Source organism: Syngnathus acus, chromosome 13 (assembly GCF_901709675.1).
Source record: "Syngnathus acus chromosome 13, fSynAcu1.2, whole genome shotgun sequence".
Taxonomy (NCBI): Eukaryota; Metazoa; Chordata; class Actinopteri; order Syngnathiformes; family Syngnathidae; genus Syngnathus; species Syngnathus acus.
Window position 1 is genome coordinate 2448503 of NC_051098.1, and position 17430 is coordinate 2465932.

General features: G+C 42.2%; 1 protein-coding gene across 7 annotated transcripts in view; it reads right to left on the reverse strand.

The window, feature by feature from the left end:
• myo18ab (myosin XVIIIAb) overlaps positions 1–17430 on the reverse strand; it is a 183696-nt gene that overhangs the window by 42704 nt on the left and 123562 nt on the right. For all 7 annotated transcript variants that reach the window (XM_037268375.1, XM_037268374.1, XM_037268371.1 and 4 more), the window contains 6 exons: positions 16006–16113; positions 13288–13380; positions 10711–10821; positions 2236–2340; positions 1069–1215; positions 874–987 (listed from right to left, as the gene is read on the reverse strand). In XM_037268375.1, coding sequence (XP_037124270.1) covers positions 874–987; positions 1069–1215; positions 2236–2340; positions 10711–10821; positions 13288–13380; positions 16006–16113 — 678 coding nt within the window. The remainder of the gene's footprint in view (positions 1–873; positions 988–1068; positions 1216–2235; positions 2341–10710; positions 10822–13287; positions 13381–16005; positions 16114–17430) is intronic.

The following is a 17430-nucleotide window of genomic DNA, read 5'->3' on the forward strand; positions in this document are numbered from 1 at the left end:
CACATGTATTAACAACCTAAACATACTTTTTGTATGCCCGGGAGTGACGTTGAAGCAGGAAGCGCACACATGGTTCCTAGTTTTGCTGGGAAACTGGAAAATTACATCATATAGCTCGAAAAGTTCATAAGTACAGTGGAGCCTCGGTTTTCGAACGTCTTGGTTCTCGAACAAATCGGTATTCGAACAAAAAATTCAAGATTTTTTTGCTTCGGATGTCGGACGAAATTCGGTTGTCGAACCTCGCGAGATGAGCCGAGAGGACCCGCATGCCAACTGACTCCGTTCGTTATTACATACTCATTACTCTGAGGATTGCATCAACTCTAATCATGCCTCCAAAGGAAGCAAGTGGGAGCAGTAAAGCTATCCTAAAACACAAAGACGCTGCGGTTGCGCGATCGGACCAAATTAAGCTCCCTGCGCACTGAGGTCCACTTAAATTTTGGAAAGTCCATTAGGACTTTAAAAATATTTTCTAAATTTTAGCAACCGCTCTGTCACAATAATGCGACCAGCGCGGTGCAGTTGCGCGGTCGTCGGCGCGCTACGGTTGCGCGTTCGACAGTGCGCTGCAGTTGCGTGATTGGACAAAATTAAGCTCCCTGCGCACTGAGGTCCACTTAAATTTTGGAAAGTGAAACCAGGACTTTAAAAATATTTTCTAAATTTCAGCGACGGCTCTGTCACAATAATGCGACCAGCGCGGTGCAGTTGCGCGGTCGGCGATGCGCTACAGTTGCGCGTTCGGCGGTGCGCTGCAGTTGCGCGATCGGACAAAAATGCTCAAATGAAAAAATGCTTAAAAAAGGCTTTTTTTTTTTAGTCAAGATACTTAAAAAGATGAGGGAACAAAAAAAGAATAATACTGACTGCCTGTTTTGTTTTGGAGATATCTTCCATTTGGACATGCAGGTCTTCAATCTCCTCCTCCATGGATTTACGGGATTTAACTGCAGCAGCACAAGTGAATTCAGATTCCTCCAGCTAAACACAGAATAGAAGAGAATAAGAAGGAGCAATTTATCAAACAAAGTTCAGTTCTACTGCAAATGAATAGCAGATTACCTGGTTCTTTAGTTGAGCGATCTCGCGCTTGCTGGGTGCATTGTTCTTTATGTGGTCTAACATGATCTGAGCATCCGCCAGTAAAGTCTTGGTCCTCTTTAGGTCTTTCCTCAGACGTTTCTCAGTCTCACTGTCACCACTTCTCACCTGAGGGTGGAAATAAGACTGGACTTATAAAATTGAAGGTTACAATATTGTTTATCTTTGTATTGTATCACGAATTGTGGTGTGTTTTTAAATAGCATCAGTGCAAATTAATATAGAACTGGTATAATGTAAAAATTAATTTCTGCTGTTGCCGAGCCTGTATGTATCGGTCAGATGGTATGTTTCTTTTGTCATTACAGTAAATTTAATGGGACATATTTTGGACAAGTTTTGAATTGCTTGTCTCCTAACATTGCAGTCTCGTGAGTGGCTGTCCACCCATCAAGTTTAAAATTAGACAACTACTGGTACATCTTCCTCTGAGCACCCTGGTTCCGAAGAGGTGTCAATGAACCTATGATTAAGCTGGGCAAAGATCTTTTATTTTAAATTTGTATGTATATGGTATTGATAAGCAATTTAGAAGATAAATGAATGAATGGAAACAAGCTTGTCAAAGCCAAAAACCAAACCAAGGTGCAGTTATAGTCCGATTTAGATGTTCAGTAGAGACAAACAGCCATATCTCTCCAAAACAAACACTGCTTTGTTTGAATGTTTAATTTCAGTATGCAATATTCCATCCATCCATTTTCTGAACCGCTTAGTCCCCACGGGGGTCGCGGGTGTGCTGGAGCCTATCCCAGCCGTCATCGGGCAGTAGGCGGGGGACACCCTGAACCGGTTGCCAGCCAATCGCAGGGCACACAGAGACAAACAACCATTTGCACTCGCACTCACACCTAGGGACAATTTGGAGTCTTCAATCGGCCTATCAAGCATGTTTTTGGGACGTGGGAGGAAACCGGAGTGCCCGGAGAAAACCCACGCGGGCCCGGGGAGAACATGCAAACTCCACACAGGGAGGGCCGGAGGTGGAATCGAACCCGCACCCTCCGAACTGTGAGGCGGACGTGCTACCCAGCGCGCCACCGAGCCGCCTAGTATGCAATATTAAAAGATGAAATTTTAACCACTGGACATTTAATGAGACCCCAATAATCATACATCAACTTGTACCTTGTCCTGGGCTGACAGAAACTTTGACTCCATCTCTCTTTTCTCTTTGAGAACCTTCTGCTTCTCGTCATACTCCTCTTCGAGCTGGACTTCCATTTGTTTTAACTAGCAAAACACAAAAACAACAAAAACATTTACAGTACACTAAAGTAAATCAAGTTTTGTGTCATCAATATGTAAGTTCAAATTGGAATTTTGCAATTTTATCAAGTGTCATAAAAAAACATGGTACAACTTTTCACGCAAGCGCACGCACACAACCACACAAAAGCAAAAAGGACCTGTAGCGATAATCGCCAGTTGCCATTGCACACAACCCATGATTCTTCAAGGAACTGACATGAGTTCCTATGTTAGTGACTTGAGGACCTGGGCACGCACATTCCAGCGCGCAACCCGACTTTGCCATCAGATAGCAGGAATTCCTCAAGTCATACTGAACAGCCATTAAGAAAACTGAAGAACCACATGCATATACAGTATAATTTCAAGAAGAACTTTGAGATATTGCACGTGTTACATGTTGTGTTTGATTTCTGTTTATGTTCTGCACAGTTCCTTACCTAGATTAATCTATTTGAAGAAGAGTTATAGTTTAGAATTACAATGTGCTATGTCCTTCAGATTTACTCATGGTGATATTGCTTGAACACTGATTAGATTTCAAAGCTAGTATAGTTATTATATGCAAATTATAATTGTAAATTACCAAAAATATGACTGTGAGTCATCTTAACTCCGTTCTGTTCAAATTACAGTTATTCGAATAAGGGCTGGTATTGGGTTACAAAGCCTCTCCCAGCCTCGACTTGAGCTGGAGGCGGGGTCTGGGGTCAATAAGTATGAAGCTGATGCCACTTCCTGTCTCTCATGCTCTTCAACCACTCTTCAACCGCTCTTCAACAGCTCTTCAACAGCTCTTCAACATCTTTTCAACATCTTTTCAACGCTCTGTGGGCGTACCACCCTTTTATGACCCTCCAGGAGCCTGGGGCCTTGTTCTTTTGTTTCACTGCTAGCAAGTGGGCGGCGGTGGCCTTACCCTGAGACCCAGCTGCCACGTGTCCTTGGTATTTTTGCTATGAGAACTACTGTGATCTTGGCTGTGTGCCAGCACTGTGGACCGCGTTCCGCTGCTCTACAGAGACAGCAAGGGTGGCCTTACCTCGGCTAACGCGAGGTAAGCACCGATACACTGATTATTACCAAAACACAACAACATTATGGCCATATGCACTGTTTTTTAGGTTAATTAGGTTTATTATATAATGCTTCAACATCGCTAAGTGTCTAATTTGTTTCTCTTGTTTCTCATTTTGTATAGTGTATTTGTTTATGTATGTATACATACACATTCGTATATATGCATATATAAATATGACGAATTAATATTTAGCTAGTTATGCTTTTGTTTATTCATTTATATATATATTTTTTCTTAAACACTTGAATGATATTTGATGACACAGCACTTTGTTTGTTGTGCACTTTGTTTATACAGGAGTGGAGCTCCTTACAAGCCCTAGGCTTCGTCTCCCTCCTTGCACTGTTATTTGTTATAATAATATGTGCTAAACAATAAACCAAACCATGACTATGCCATTATTTATTTTCTACAATAAGTCTTAAATATGAAAAAAAAGCTTTATTATTTACAATTAAACTTAACATTTTACATTTTTAACTTTTTTCTTCTAAACTGCGGTACACAGATGAAGTCCATAACGCTACAAAATATAAATTAAAAGGCGTAAAAAATGAACAATCAGCATCCAGACAACTTGTGAGGATCTGTGTGTGCAGACTAAGACCTTCTGCACGTACGACGACGACAAACCTTGGTTTACACCGAACCTCAGGAGGCTGCGCAAAGTCAAGGAGGAGGCCTACAGGAGCGGCGACCGCGACCTGTTCAGGCAGACCAGAAACACACTGAACCGAGAGGTCAGGAAAGCCAGGAGGTGTTACGGGGAGAACCTGAAGAGACACCTCTCTGCCAATCCTGATCCCTCAACAGTGTGGAAAGGTCTGCAGAGCATCACGGGCTACAAGAAACGAACCCCCCGTCCTGTGGAGAGCCCAAGGCTTGCTAACCAGCTAAACAAGTTCTACTGCAGGTGTGATCGGTCCTCCCACACAACGGGACTTCCTGCAGCACAATCTACATACTCACCTCTCCCCACAACTGCTCTGTCCACACCTCTATCATCGTTGTCACCCACTCTCTCTCTTGCAGAGGCCGCGCCCGCACTCCAGGTCCGCGAGGAGGAAGTGCGCCAGATGTTCCGGAGACAAAAGACCAGGAAGGCACCGGGCCCAGACGGCGTGTCACCTTCCTGCTTGAAAGTCTGCGCTGAGCAGCTGGCGCCCACCTTTGCACGGATCTTCAACCGTTCTCTGGAGCTGTGTGAGGTGCCCTCGTGCTTCAAGAGCTCCACCATCGTTCCAGTGGCCAAGAAGCCCGCCATCACAGGTTTGAATGACTATAGACCCGTCGCACTGACATCTGTGGTCATGAAATCTTTCGAGAGGTTAGTGCTGAACCACCTGAAGGAGGTCACGGGCCCCCTGCTTGACCCCCTCCAGTTTGCCTACCGGGCAAACAGGTCAGTTTGCACTACATCCTGCACCACCTGGACACCCTAGGAACGTACGCCAGGATCCTGTTCGTGGACTTCAGCTCGGCGTTCAACACCATCGCTCCTGACATCCTCCAACAGAAGCTCATCCAGCTTGCGGTGCCTGCCTCCACCTGTCAGTGGATCACCAGCTTCCTGACCAACAGGAGACAGCGTGTGAGGCTGCGGGGCATCACATCTGACACCCGGACCACCAATACTGGAGCCCCTCAGGGGTGCGTCCTCTCCCCACTGCTCTTCTCTCTCTACACCAATGATTTCTCCTCAGGTGACTCTCCTGTGAAGCTCCTGAAGTATGCAGACGACACCACTCTCATCGGACTGATCCAGGACGGTGATGAGACTGCGTACAGACAGGAGGTGGAGCGGCTGGTCCACTGGTGCAGCCAAAACCATCTGGAGCTGAACCCGCTCAAGACCGTGGAGATGGCAGTGGATTTCAGGCGAGACCCTTCACCACTTTTACCCCTCACTATCCGCAGTAACACTATTCTCTCCACAGACACCTTCAAGTTCCTGGGAACCACAATCTCTCGGGACCTGAAATGGACCGGCCACATAGACTCTGTCCGGAAGAAGGCCCAGCAGAGGCTGTACTTCCTGAGACAGCTCAAGAAGTTCAACCTGCCGCGAGAGCTTCTGAAGACCTTCTACACTGCCATCATCCAGTCTGTCCTCTGCACCTCCATCACTGTCTGGTTTGGATCAGCCTCCAAACAAGACAAGCACAGACTGCAACGGACAATCAGGACTGCAGAAAAGATCATTGGAATCAACCTCCCATCTATCCAAGACTTGTACCTGTCCAGGACCAGGAAACGTGCAAGGAACATCTCTACAGACCCTTCTCACCCAGGTTGCAGTCTGTTTGAACTACTCCCCTCCGGACGGCGTTATAGAGCTCGGTACGCCAAAACCAGCAGACACAGAGACAGCTTCTTCCCCCAGGCTGTTGCTCTGATGAACTCACACCACTCTTAGAGTCTCAGAGTCATTACTGTGCAATAACATCCTGCTCTCCACACCTTTTTTGAATTTGTCTACACTGTTTTTACCATTATTCACATCTCCTGAGTGTTGTTAGTCACCTAAATGTTGAACAGAGGGTGTGTTTTACCGAAGTCAAATTCCTTGTTTGGCACGCTCAAACATGGCGAATAGAAACTCTTGAATCTTGAATCTTGTTTATAGTTAAGATTCTCTCACTCACTAACCAATTATGAAAATAATGTACCGTAATTTTCAGACTAAAAGTCGCCCCGGAATATAGGTCGCATTAGCCATGAAATGCACAATAACGTGAAAAAAACATATATAAGTCGCTCCGGAGTATAAGTCGCATTTTGGGGGACATTTATTCGACAAAATCCAACACCAGGAACAGACATGAACGAGCAACAACAGGCTAAACGATAGGTAAGCTAATGTGATATAAACACAAACGAAGAGCTGAGAACGGGCCTGACGTAGCATTTACGTAACTATTACATAAATAACACGTTTATAAAACCATCTGTGTCACTCCAATTCATTAATCCATCGATCATCCTTTATGTCAACAATGGGTGCGTGGCGCTTGCACTTCAAAATATTCCACAGGCCCATATAACGATATATAAATTATATATCAAATAACTATTATATAAGCAATAATTTTATCAAACCATCTGTCACTCCAAATCATTAAATCCATCGATCAAATTCCTCGTCCTTTGTCAACAACGCCGCGCGTGCGCCCTGACGTCAGCCTCGTCGTTATTACCGTATTTTCCGCCCTAAAAGGCGCACCTAAAAACCTAAAATTTTCTCAAAAGCCGACAGTGCGCCTTATAGGCCAGTGCGCCTTATATATGGATCAACTGATGAATTTGTTGATCCATACTGGTTGTACACAGTGCTCTGCCAAAATGTTTCAGTACGTTTTAGTACGACTAGTAAATTACAAGGTCGCATCGCTTCCCAGCATTACGGCAACTGTAGTCAGGGGGCGTCACCGAATAGCTGTTGTACCCGCGAGGCTATTTCATGTCAAAATAGGCTGCTCTGTTAATGTTTCGAGTAAATCTACGGATCGATATGGAAGGGAAACATAGGTAAGTAGTACCAATGCGTTAGATCGAACTTTAGTCAGTTCCGATCATTTTATAGGAGATCGTTTGAGAAACGCGATTGTTTACACTTTGCTGAGGCTCATGGGAGATTGCGAGCTGAGGCTCAGACTTTGCGGATGGCTAATGCTATTGCGATAGCTGCTATACGTACCAGGCTATTTCATGTCAAAATAGGCTGCTCTGTTAATGTTTCGAGTAAATCTACGGATCGATATGGAAGGGAAACATAGGTAAGTAGTACCAATGCGTTAGATCGAACTTTAGTCAGTTCCGATCATTTTATAGGAGATCGTTTGAGAAACGCGATTGTTTACACTTCGCTGAGGCTCATGGGAGATTGCGAGCTGAGGCTCGTGAGACTTTGCGGATGGCTAATGCTATTGCGATAGCTGCTATACGTACCAGGCTATTTCATGTCAAAATAGGCTGCTCTGTTAATGTTTCGAGTAAATCTACGGATCGATATGGAAGGGAAACATAGGTAAGTAGTACCAATGCGTTAGATCGAACTTTAGTCAGTTCCGATCATTTTATAGGAGATTGTTTGAGAAACGCGATTGTTTACACTTTGCTGAGGCTCATGGGAGATTGCGAGCTGAGGCTCGTGAGACTTTGCGGATGGCTAATGCTATTGCGATAGCTGCTATACGTACCAGGCTATTTCATGTCAAAATAGGCTGCTCTGTTAATGTTTCGAGTAAATCTACGGATCGATATGGAAGGGAAACATAGGTAAGTAGTACCAATGCGTTAGATCGAACTTTAGTCAGTTCCGATCATTTTATAGGAGATTGTTTGAGAAACGCGATTGTTTACACTTTGCTGAGGCTCATGGGAGATTGCGAGCTGAGGCTCGTGAGACTTTGCGGATGGCTAATGCTATTGCGATAGCTGCTATACGTACCAGGCTATTTCATGTCAAAATAGGCTGCTCTGTTAATGTTTCGAGTAAATCTACGGATCGATATGGAAGGGAAACATAGGTAAGTAGTACCAATGCGTTAGATCGAACTTTAGTCAGTTCTGATCATTTTATAGGAGATCGTTTGAGAAACGCGATTGTTTACAGAGGGCTCGTTGGTTATTGGCTAGTGGATGCATACCGCAACCCTAGTCAACCTCAGTTTGATGCAGTATAGCTTCTATTTTATGCGCCTTATAATCCGGTGCGCCTTATATATGGACAAAGTTTTAAAATGGGCCGTTCATTGAAGGTGCGCCTTATAACCCGGTGCGCCTTTTAGGGCGGAAAATACGGTACACAGATCTAGTACCGTTTTTTTCCGTGTATAATACGCAAAATTTAACTAATTTATTGTCCTAAAATCTGGGGTGCGCATTATACATGGGTACAATTTTTTTTTAATTTTTTTTTTTTAATTTAATTTTTTTTTTTTTTTTTTTTTTTTTTTTTTAAGAAAATCATGGTACTGGTACGAGTATTGATTTATGTATTGTTCTCTTCTTGTCATGTTGTGAAAGAATGTGGGTTGAATAAATACCGAAAGAACAATAGTGTGTTTGTACTGTGCTCTGGTCATTTCGTCAAAGAAGGGATAATAGTCCTCTTCTCTTCTTGACTGACAATGAATGTGATAGTTTAATACAATCAGCAAATAACAAAATGCGTATTACAGGTAATATTTTATTTCACAACACTTTGCCTTGTTCCTTTCGTCTCTGCTGTTCACTTCAAACACGCTCCATACGAACGCAATGCTCTCGTATCAGACGCTTGCTCGATCACCTGCTCGTTTGCTGTCACAATGTACCCTACACAAATCCGAAACATTTGTTGCGGCTCCGAGTCACGACGAGGGGCAAGTTTTGGTTTCCAAGGGTGTTTTTATTCCTCTTCAACGTCTCTCCCATACAGAGCCGCCTTTTTCACATGTCCGCACGTCACTTTCCTCTCTTTTCATCTGATCGCGGTGGTGCCTTTACGGGCAGTCGGAGAAATCAACGCCAACAAAAAAAATACATCCAGCCTAGTTAAGACCATACCAAAGACTATAAAAATGGGACCCATTGCCTCCCTGCGTGTGTGACGATCATTGGGACTTTAAAAAAAAAAAAAAAAAAAAATTTAAAAAAAATAAAATAAAATAAAAAATTGGGTGCGTATTATACATGGGTACAGGCTTTTTTCCAGCATCAACATGCCATTGTTAGGGTGCGTATTATACATGGGGGCGTATTATACACGGAAAAAAACGGTATATAACTATATAGCCTCGTCGTTATTCCACAGATCTAGTATATAACTATATTGTAGCGTTAACAAAGTAGAAGGAAAGATGTAGGTTTGGTAAACGGCTCTTTATTTAACAAGAGTTCAACGAGCCAACTGTAACAATAAAACCATATACAATTTGCTAAACGAAATCAAGATTCAAGATTCAAGAGTTTTTATTCGCCATGTTTGAGCGTGCCAAACAAGGAATTTGACTTCGGTAAAACACACCCTCTGTTCAACATTTAGGTGACTAACAACACTCAGGACATGTGAATAATGGCAAAAACAGTGTAGACAAATTCAAAAGGGTGTGAAGAGCAGGATGTTATTGCACAGTAATGACTCTGAGACTCTATGAGTGGTGTGAGTTCATCAGAGCAACAGCCTGGGGGAAGAAGCTGTCTCTGTGTCTGCTGGTTTTGGCATACCGAGCTCTATAACGCCGTCCGGAGGGGAGTAGTTCAAACAGACTGCAACCTGGGTGAGAAGGGTCTGTAGAGATGTCCCTTGCACGTTTCCTGGTCCTGGACAGGTACAAGTCTTGGATAGATGGGAGGTTGATTCCAATGATCTTTTCTGCAGTCCTGATTGTCCGTTGCAGTCTGTGCTTGTCTTGTTTGGAGGCTGATCCAAACCAGACAGTGATGGAGGTGCAGAGGACAGACTGGATGATGGCAGTGTAGAAGGTCTTCAAATATATCAAATAACTATAACATAAATAGTTCACCGCAACACGGCCCCAAGCACCGGTGTTGACTTCCAGGCGTGTGGCGGCGTGGACTTCCATCCCCGGAGGTGGCACTTCCAGCCACGGAGGTGGAAGAGAGCTCCATAGAATAGGACCGGGCGTGCGTAAAAGCCATGACCGAGCCCCATCCACCGTCCCCCGACAGCCACCCGGCCGAGCGCCGGCCGCCGACTTCCATCCACGGAGGTGAACGAGAGCTCCGTAGAGTAGGACCGGGCGTGCGTAAAAGCCATGTGCAAGCCCCATCCACCGTCCTCGGACAGCCACCCGGCCGAGCGCCGGCCCCAGACTTCCATCCACGGAAGTATAAGAGAGCTCCGTAGAGTAGGACCGGGCGTGCGTAAAAGCCATAATAGTTTTTCAAACCTTCTGTGTCACTCCAAATCCTTAAATCCTTCAAACTCTTCGTCCTCCGTGTCACTTACAAACAAAGCCGCTAATGATGCTGGTAGTACGTGGGGTCCTTCGTCATCTTCGTCATCCCGTGATCGAATCTTTGTCCTTTATGTAAACAACCGCCGCGCCACGCTGCTGACGTCACTTGAAATTCAAATTACAGTAATCCCTTGCTACATCGCGGTTCGTTTATCGCGGTTTCACCTTTTTTTTGAGAATTTTTGAAAAAATTCACATATAAGTCGCTCCTCAGTATAAGTCGCCCCCCCACCCGAACTATGAAAAAAAACGCCATTTATAGTCCGAAAATTACGGTATTATGATGTATTTAATGAACCACCTTACCTTTTTGCTGCATGACTGTCTGATTTCTTCGACCTCATCATCTTTGCTCTCTATATCCTTGGAATGGGTTTGACGCAGACGCTCCATCTCCATCTCAAGACGTAATTTAGCCTAGAAAAAAAGATTAAAAAAAAAAAGATTAAACATAGTATATGCATACATTATCTGCATTTACAAGAAAGCAGGAAGCAGAAGTTTGACAAGGAAGAATTGACATTTTCATTTGTATTTCAAGGTACTATTCATCTTCAACTTACAGAAGATACAAAAATCTGCACACTACTGGTCAAATGCCAGGTTTTTGTGATATGAAAAAGGAGTCAAGACAGAGAATGTCAAATCCTTTTTCACCATCCTGGTAAACTACAACATCCATCAACTCCAAATTGGTCACCAGGCAGTCACACCATTTTCACACTGTCACTGAGTGGGAACTGAACTCAAGCTGTCGACACACAAGTCTGGCAAGTGCACCATTGCACCATCTGTGACCAACCTATAACATGAACAAATCAATTGATTTTTTTTTTTTGAGAGTTAAATAAAGAGAGTGATAATGTGATTACAAAAGTGTAACTGGAAATGTGGATGTGAGGAGAATTAACCAATTACATTCAAAGCAAAGTTTGTCACCCTCACAGTTTTGGCTGAAGAAAACAGCCAATAAGCACAATACTACCAGCACCATGCTTTACAGTAGTTGTGGCATTCTTTTGGTGATAAGCAGTGTTGCACCAAACATTAGGGAATCGAGGTTAAGTTCCACCTCAGCTTCATTTCAGCATTACACAGTTGTCCACATACAGTTGAATGGATTGGAGATTCCATGTGTTTGATTTTCTTTGTGCAGAAAAACAATGAAACAATGGCCTAAACATATAAATCAGGCGGGACATTGTTGTCACAGGTAAATAACAGCCATAACAGTAGATGGCATAATTTCCTACAGCTCATGTTGCTGTCAACCTCTCAGCAGTCTCCATGACCAATTTACTCCTTGACTTTCCATCAATTTTGAAGGAACATCTTGTTAAGAAGGCCACATTTTCTCTTTCTTTTTCTGTGTTGCATAATATAATTAATAATAATAATAATACATTTTATTTATAAGGTGCCTTTCAAGGCACTCAAGGTTGCCAATTTAATTAATGTCTTGGAAATTCTTTTAAGCCCTTCTCCCAAATACTACATATTTTTTCCTATTTTTCACATTGGGAAAAAATGTTTTTTAAAAATGTTTGGTGGTTATACATGTAGAGGTCATGTTATTGGTGGATTTTTTTTCTTTTAAACAATTTATCTTGGTCTCATTCTTTCACATACAAAATATGGGAGAGGGTGTGCAGATTTTTTTATGCCCACTGTTAGTCCAGAGTACATGGTTCTTTGTGACATTAGGGTGAAAATATTGGAAAAATAAATGGGGGATGGATGGCTGGACCGCTGATATGTCATGTTGTTACTCAAAAGTATTGGAATGTGGGCTTGAATCAATGGCATTTTTGTGCGGAATTTGCTGGGTAGGTTCCCTTCTGGATACTCTAGCTTCCGCCCAAAATGCGAAAATATATATGTTAGATGAATATGAGTGGCTGTTTGCGTCTATGCATCAGTCCTGCCATCAACTCGTGATCACGCTCGGATGTGCCTGGCACTGCAATCAATATTTTATTGAGTACTTTACTGAGAAATATCTTCTAATGAATACCGTAATTTTCCATGTATAATACGCCCCCATGTATAATACACACCCTAAAAATTGCATGTCGATGCTGGAAAAAAGCCTGTACCCATGTATAATACGCACCCAAATTTTGACTCCTACTTAAGTCCGTAAACGTAAAATTATTTCAGAAAAAAGATCATCTTTGGGAACAACCGGATGTTATTCTGCCGGTCAGTATCACTGCGCATGCGCTAGCAAACTCGATAGCGAAGAAATATGTGAGACTCTCAACGGGATCACCAATATTTGAGTGATGTTCCAGTTATTTATTATCTTTCTGTGTGTTCACAATTGTCATGGTGATCTTTCTGGTGATTTCTTAACTAGGCTGGATGTAGTTTTTTTGTTGCCGTTGATTTCTCCGACTGCCCAGAAAGGCACCACCGCGATCAGTTAGGTTAAAATGAAAAGAGAGGAAATTTACGTGCGGATGCGCGACTGACAACAAACAAGAAGAAAGGTGATTTCAAGTTTTATTTCGAGGGAGATTTTCTTAAAAAAAATAAAAATAAAAAATCAGTTTTAGGTTTTAAGACAATTTCATACAGTGGACACCTGCATACTTTGTGGCACACGTGGGTTTGCATGAAAGTAGATCCCACTCCCCTCCTCCGTAAATAGCAGGGGTCCACTGTAATTCAACCGTGTGTCAATTTGGTGGGCTTTTATTTGGGCATTCATTTATTAGGTTGTGTGTTTTCCTACAAATACCTCTGAAATGTCATCAGATTAGATCAAAGGGAACTTTTTTTCTTTTGTATTGAGCTAGAGGCATCTTTTTTTCTGTTTGTGCCTACCTATTTCATATGCCAAATTACAAATGCAAATTGCTTTGTTGGTCTGTACTGTACCTGTTCCAACATCTGTATGGTTCCTGCTTGCTCGTCAAGCTCCTCCTCCTGGTCCTTTACCTTTGCCTCCATATCACGAAGCTGCTTCCTCATCTGAATAATTACAAAAATATCAAACATTTACTTACTTTTTTTTATTTTGTAATATGATTGTATTAATTAAGTCCATTTCCTTTTCGTATTTCAGATAGAACCATAAGATAAAATGTATGCGATAATATATGATATGATATTTCCCCACCCCTGGGGATCAATAAATATTCAATCAATCAATGTCGTGTTGTCACAATAAAATTTTCACTTCAATACTGTTAGGGTCATAATCATACGATGAAGATATTCTGCAAACCCTAACAAATACTATACCTGGATGAAATACCTCAATACCGCAAAAACTTAAAACAGCAGTAAAAAATAAATGAAATAATAGCTATAATAATGGAGCGCTAAGCGACTTAAATGTTGTTTTATTTGCATTAATTAAAAACAAATACCGTATTTTCCGCCCTAAAAGGCACACCTAAAAACCTAAAATTTTCTCAAAAGCCGACAGTGCGCCTTATAGGCCAGTGCGCCTTATATATGGATCAACTGATGAATTTGTTGATCCATACTGGTTGTACACAGTGCTCTGCCAAAATGTTTCAGTACGTTTTAGTACGACTAGTAAATTACAAGGTCGCATCGCTTCCCAGCATTACGGCAACTGTAGTCAGGGGGCGTCACCGAATAGCTGTTGTACCCGCGAGGCTATTTCATGTCAAAATAGGCTGCTCTGTTAATGTTTCGAGTAAATCTACGGATCGATATGGAAGGGAAACATAGGTAAGTAGTACCAATGCGTTAGATCGAACTTTAGTCAGTTCCGATCATTTTATAGGAGATCGTTTGAGAAACGCGATTGTTTACACTTTGCTGAGGCTCATGGGAGATTGCGAGCTGAGGCTCGTGAGACTTTGCGGATGGCTAATGCTATTGCGATAGCTGCTATACGTACCAGGCTATTTCATGTCAAAATAGGCTGCTCTGTTAATGTTTCGAGTAAATCTACGGATCGATATGGAAGGGAAACATAGGTAAGTAGTACCAATGCGTTAGATCGAACTTTACTCAGTTCCGATCATTTTATAGGAGATCGTTTGAGAAACGCGATTGTTTACACTTTGCTGAGGCTCATGGGAGATTGCGAGCTGAGGCTCGTGAGACTTTGCGGATGGCTAATGCTATTGCGATAGCTGCTATACGTACCAGGCTATTTCATGTCAAAATAGGCTGCTCTGTTAATGTTTCGAGTAAATCTACGGATCGATATGGAAGGGAAACATAGGTAAGTAGTACCAATGCGTTAGATCGAACTTTAGTCAGTTCCGATCATTTTATAGGAGATTGTTTGAGAAACGCGATTGTTTACACTTTGCTGAGGCTCATGGGAGATTGCGAGCTGAGGCTCGTGAGACTTTGCGGATGGCTAATGCTATTGCGATAGCTGCTATACGTACCAGGCTATTTCATGTCAAAATAGGCTGCTCTGTTAATGTTTCGAGTAAATCTACGGATCGATATGGAAGGGAAACATAGGTAAGTAGTACCAATGCGTTAGATCGAACTTTAGTCAGTTCCGATCATTTTATAGGAGATCGTTTGAGAAACGCGATTGTTTACACTTTGCTGAGGCTCATGGGAGATTGCGAGCTGAGGCTCTTGAGACTTTGCGGATGGCTAATGCTATTGCGATAGCTGCTATACGTACCAGGCTATTTCATGTCAAAATAGGCTGCTCTCTTAATGTTTCGAGTAAATCTACGGATCGATATGGAAGGGAAACATAGGTAAGTAGTACCAATGCGTTAGATCGAACTTTAGTCAGTTCTGATCATTTTATAGGAGATCGTTTGAGAAACGCGATTGTTTACAGAGGTCTCGTTGGTTATTGGCTAGTGGATGCATACCGCAACCCTAGTCAACCTCAGTTTGATGCAGTAAAGCTTCTATTTTATGCGCCTTATAATCCGGTGCGCCTTATATATGGACAAAGTTTTAAAATGGGCCGTTCATTGAAGGTGCGCCTTATAACCCGGTGCGCCTTTTAGGGCGGAAAATACGGTACTCAAATCTTATAACGCCAAGCATATTTCATGAGTATAATTTTTTTCCCCTTAAAAGCCTGATGAATTAGATCAGATGCATTACACGAATAATCCTTAGTGGGCAGTAATCTTCAATCAGATGGCTTTGACCTTGCAAGATGGCCATAACTAAAAAAAAAAAACGATTTCGCAATCACAAATTTCGATGAGGTTAAGGTAGTATAAGGTTGGATTTTTTACTGAGACGCCATTATAAAGTAAACAGTTATTAGGTACAATGTCAAATCCACAAAGAATGAACTGCGGCCACTGATGGCACCTTTAATTGCTCTTCATTTGGATTTATTCGGTTAACGCTTATTACAGATGGACTTCCGCCTTCGTTCAACGGTAGACACACTGCGCAGCGTCCCCGTCCGCGTTGGAATACTTTGGCTGATTGTTGTTGCTTCATTTTTAAGTACCGATATTTGGGAATTACGGTATCATGTCATTTTTGCCAGCTAAAATTAGTAACGATGCTTGGTGCAATACTAATATGATATGATATATGAATTGATTATATGAAAGATGTATAAGACACACCCTTGTATTGTCGTAAATGTATGCTACAAAGTCAGAGCAAATAAACCTTAGCCAGTGATGCTTCATCCTTGGACTCTTGAGAGTTGAGATCCTGCAGCTCAGCTTCTAGCTGGTCCAATTTAAGATTGACTGCACACACCTCCAAGTCCTTGTCCTGTAGAACCAAACAGAGCAGAGGCCAAGCAGGTCAGCATGACCATACAATACAAAAGAAAGGAAGAACCAGAAACAAATCACTGTGGACAAAACTCCTACACAGTTTCCATGATCAAATTCAAGTACATAAATTTAAAGGGGAAGTCAACCCCAAAATATTCTTTGTAATAATATGTTCGGTGCAACCCAACTCTTCGAAACACCTGTGTTTTTAGTGAATTACAACAGACTGAATTAAAATGGCAAAATTCACCTGTACCCATTTCAGGGGGTAGCCATTTTGATAATTACCAATCATGGCTCACTGGTTTTCTGAAGCTGAGCCGTGACTGGTTGAACATCATCCAAGGCCAGTGATTCCATGATTTTTGCCAGGGGTTGTATATACATATTTATATTTATAAAGCAAAAAAATCTGAATTGAGCCGTTCAAAAATGGCTGCTCTGTGAGATGGATGAAAACAGGTGGATTTTGCTGGTTTGATTCATATTGTACTAATGAAACAATCAGAACACGGTTTTGACAAGGTTGGCTGCACACAACATATTACAAAGAAAATGTTGGCGTTTATTTCCCCTTTAAGCCTGCACCAAGCAAGCAAACATGGTAAATCTACCAAATAACTACCGTATTTTTCGGACTAAAATTCGCTCCGGAATATAGGTCGCATTAGCCATATAAAATGCACAATAACGTGAAAAAAACCATATAAGTCGCTCCGGAGTATAAGTCGCATTTTGGGGGAAACACCAAGAACAGACATGAACGAGCAACAACAGGCTAAACGATAGGTATGCTAACGTGACATAAACACAAACGAAGAGCTGAGAACGGGCCTGACGTAACATTCAGATTTATTCAAATAACTATTACATAAATAACACGTTTATAAAACCATCTGTGTCACTCCAATTCATTAAATCCATCGATCGTCCTTTGTCAACAATGGGTCCGCGCTGCTGATGGCACTTGCACTTCAAAATATTCCACAGGCCCATATAACGATATATAAATTATATATCAAATAACTATTATATATACTGCCCGATGACAGCTGGGATAGGCTCCAGCAAGCCCGTGACCCCCGTGGGGATACAGCGGTACAGAAAATGGATGGATGGATAACTATTATATACGTAAGCAATAATATTATCAAACCATCTGTGTCACTCCAAATCATTAAATCCATCGATCAAATTCCTCGTCCTTTGTCAACAACGCCGCGGGTGCGCCCTGACGTCAGCCTCATCGTTATTCCACAGATCTACTACATAACTATATTGTAGCGTTAACAAAGTACAAGGAAAGACGTGG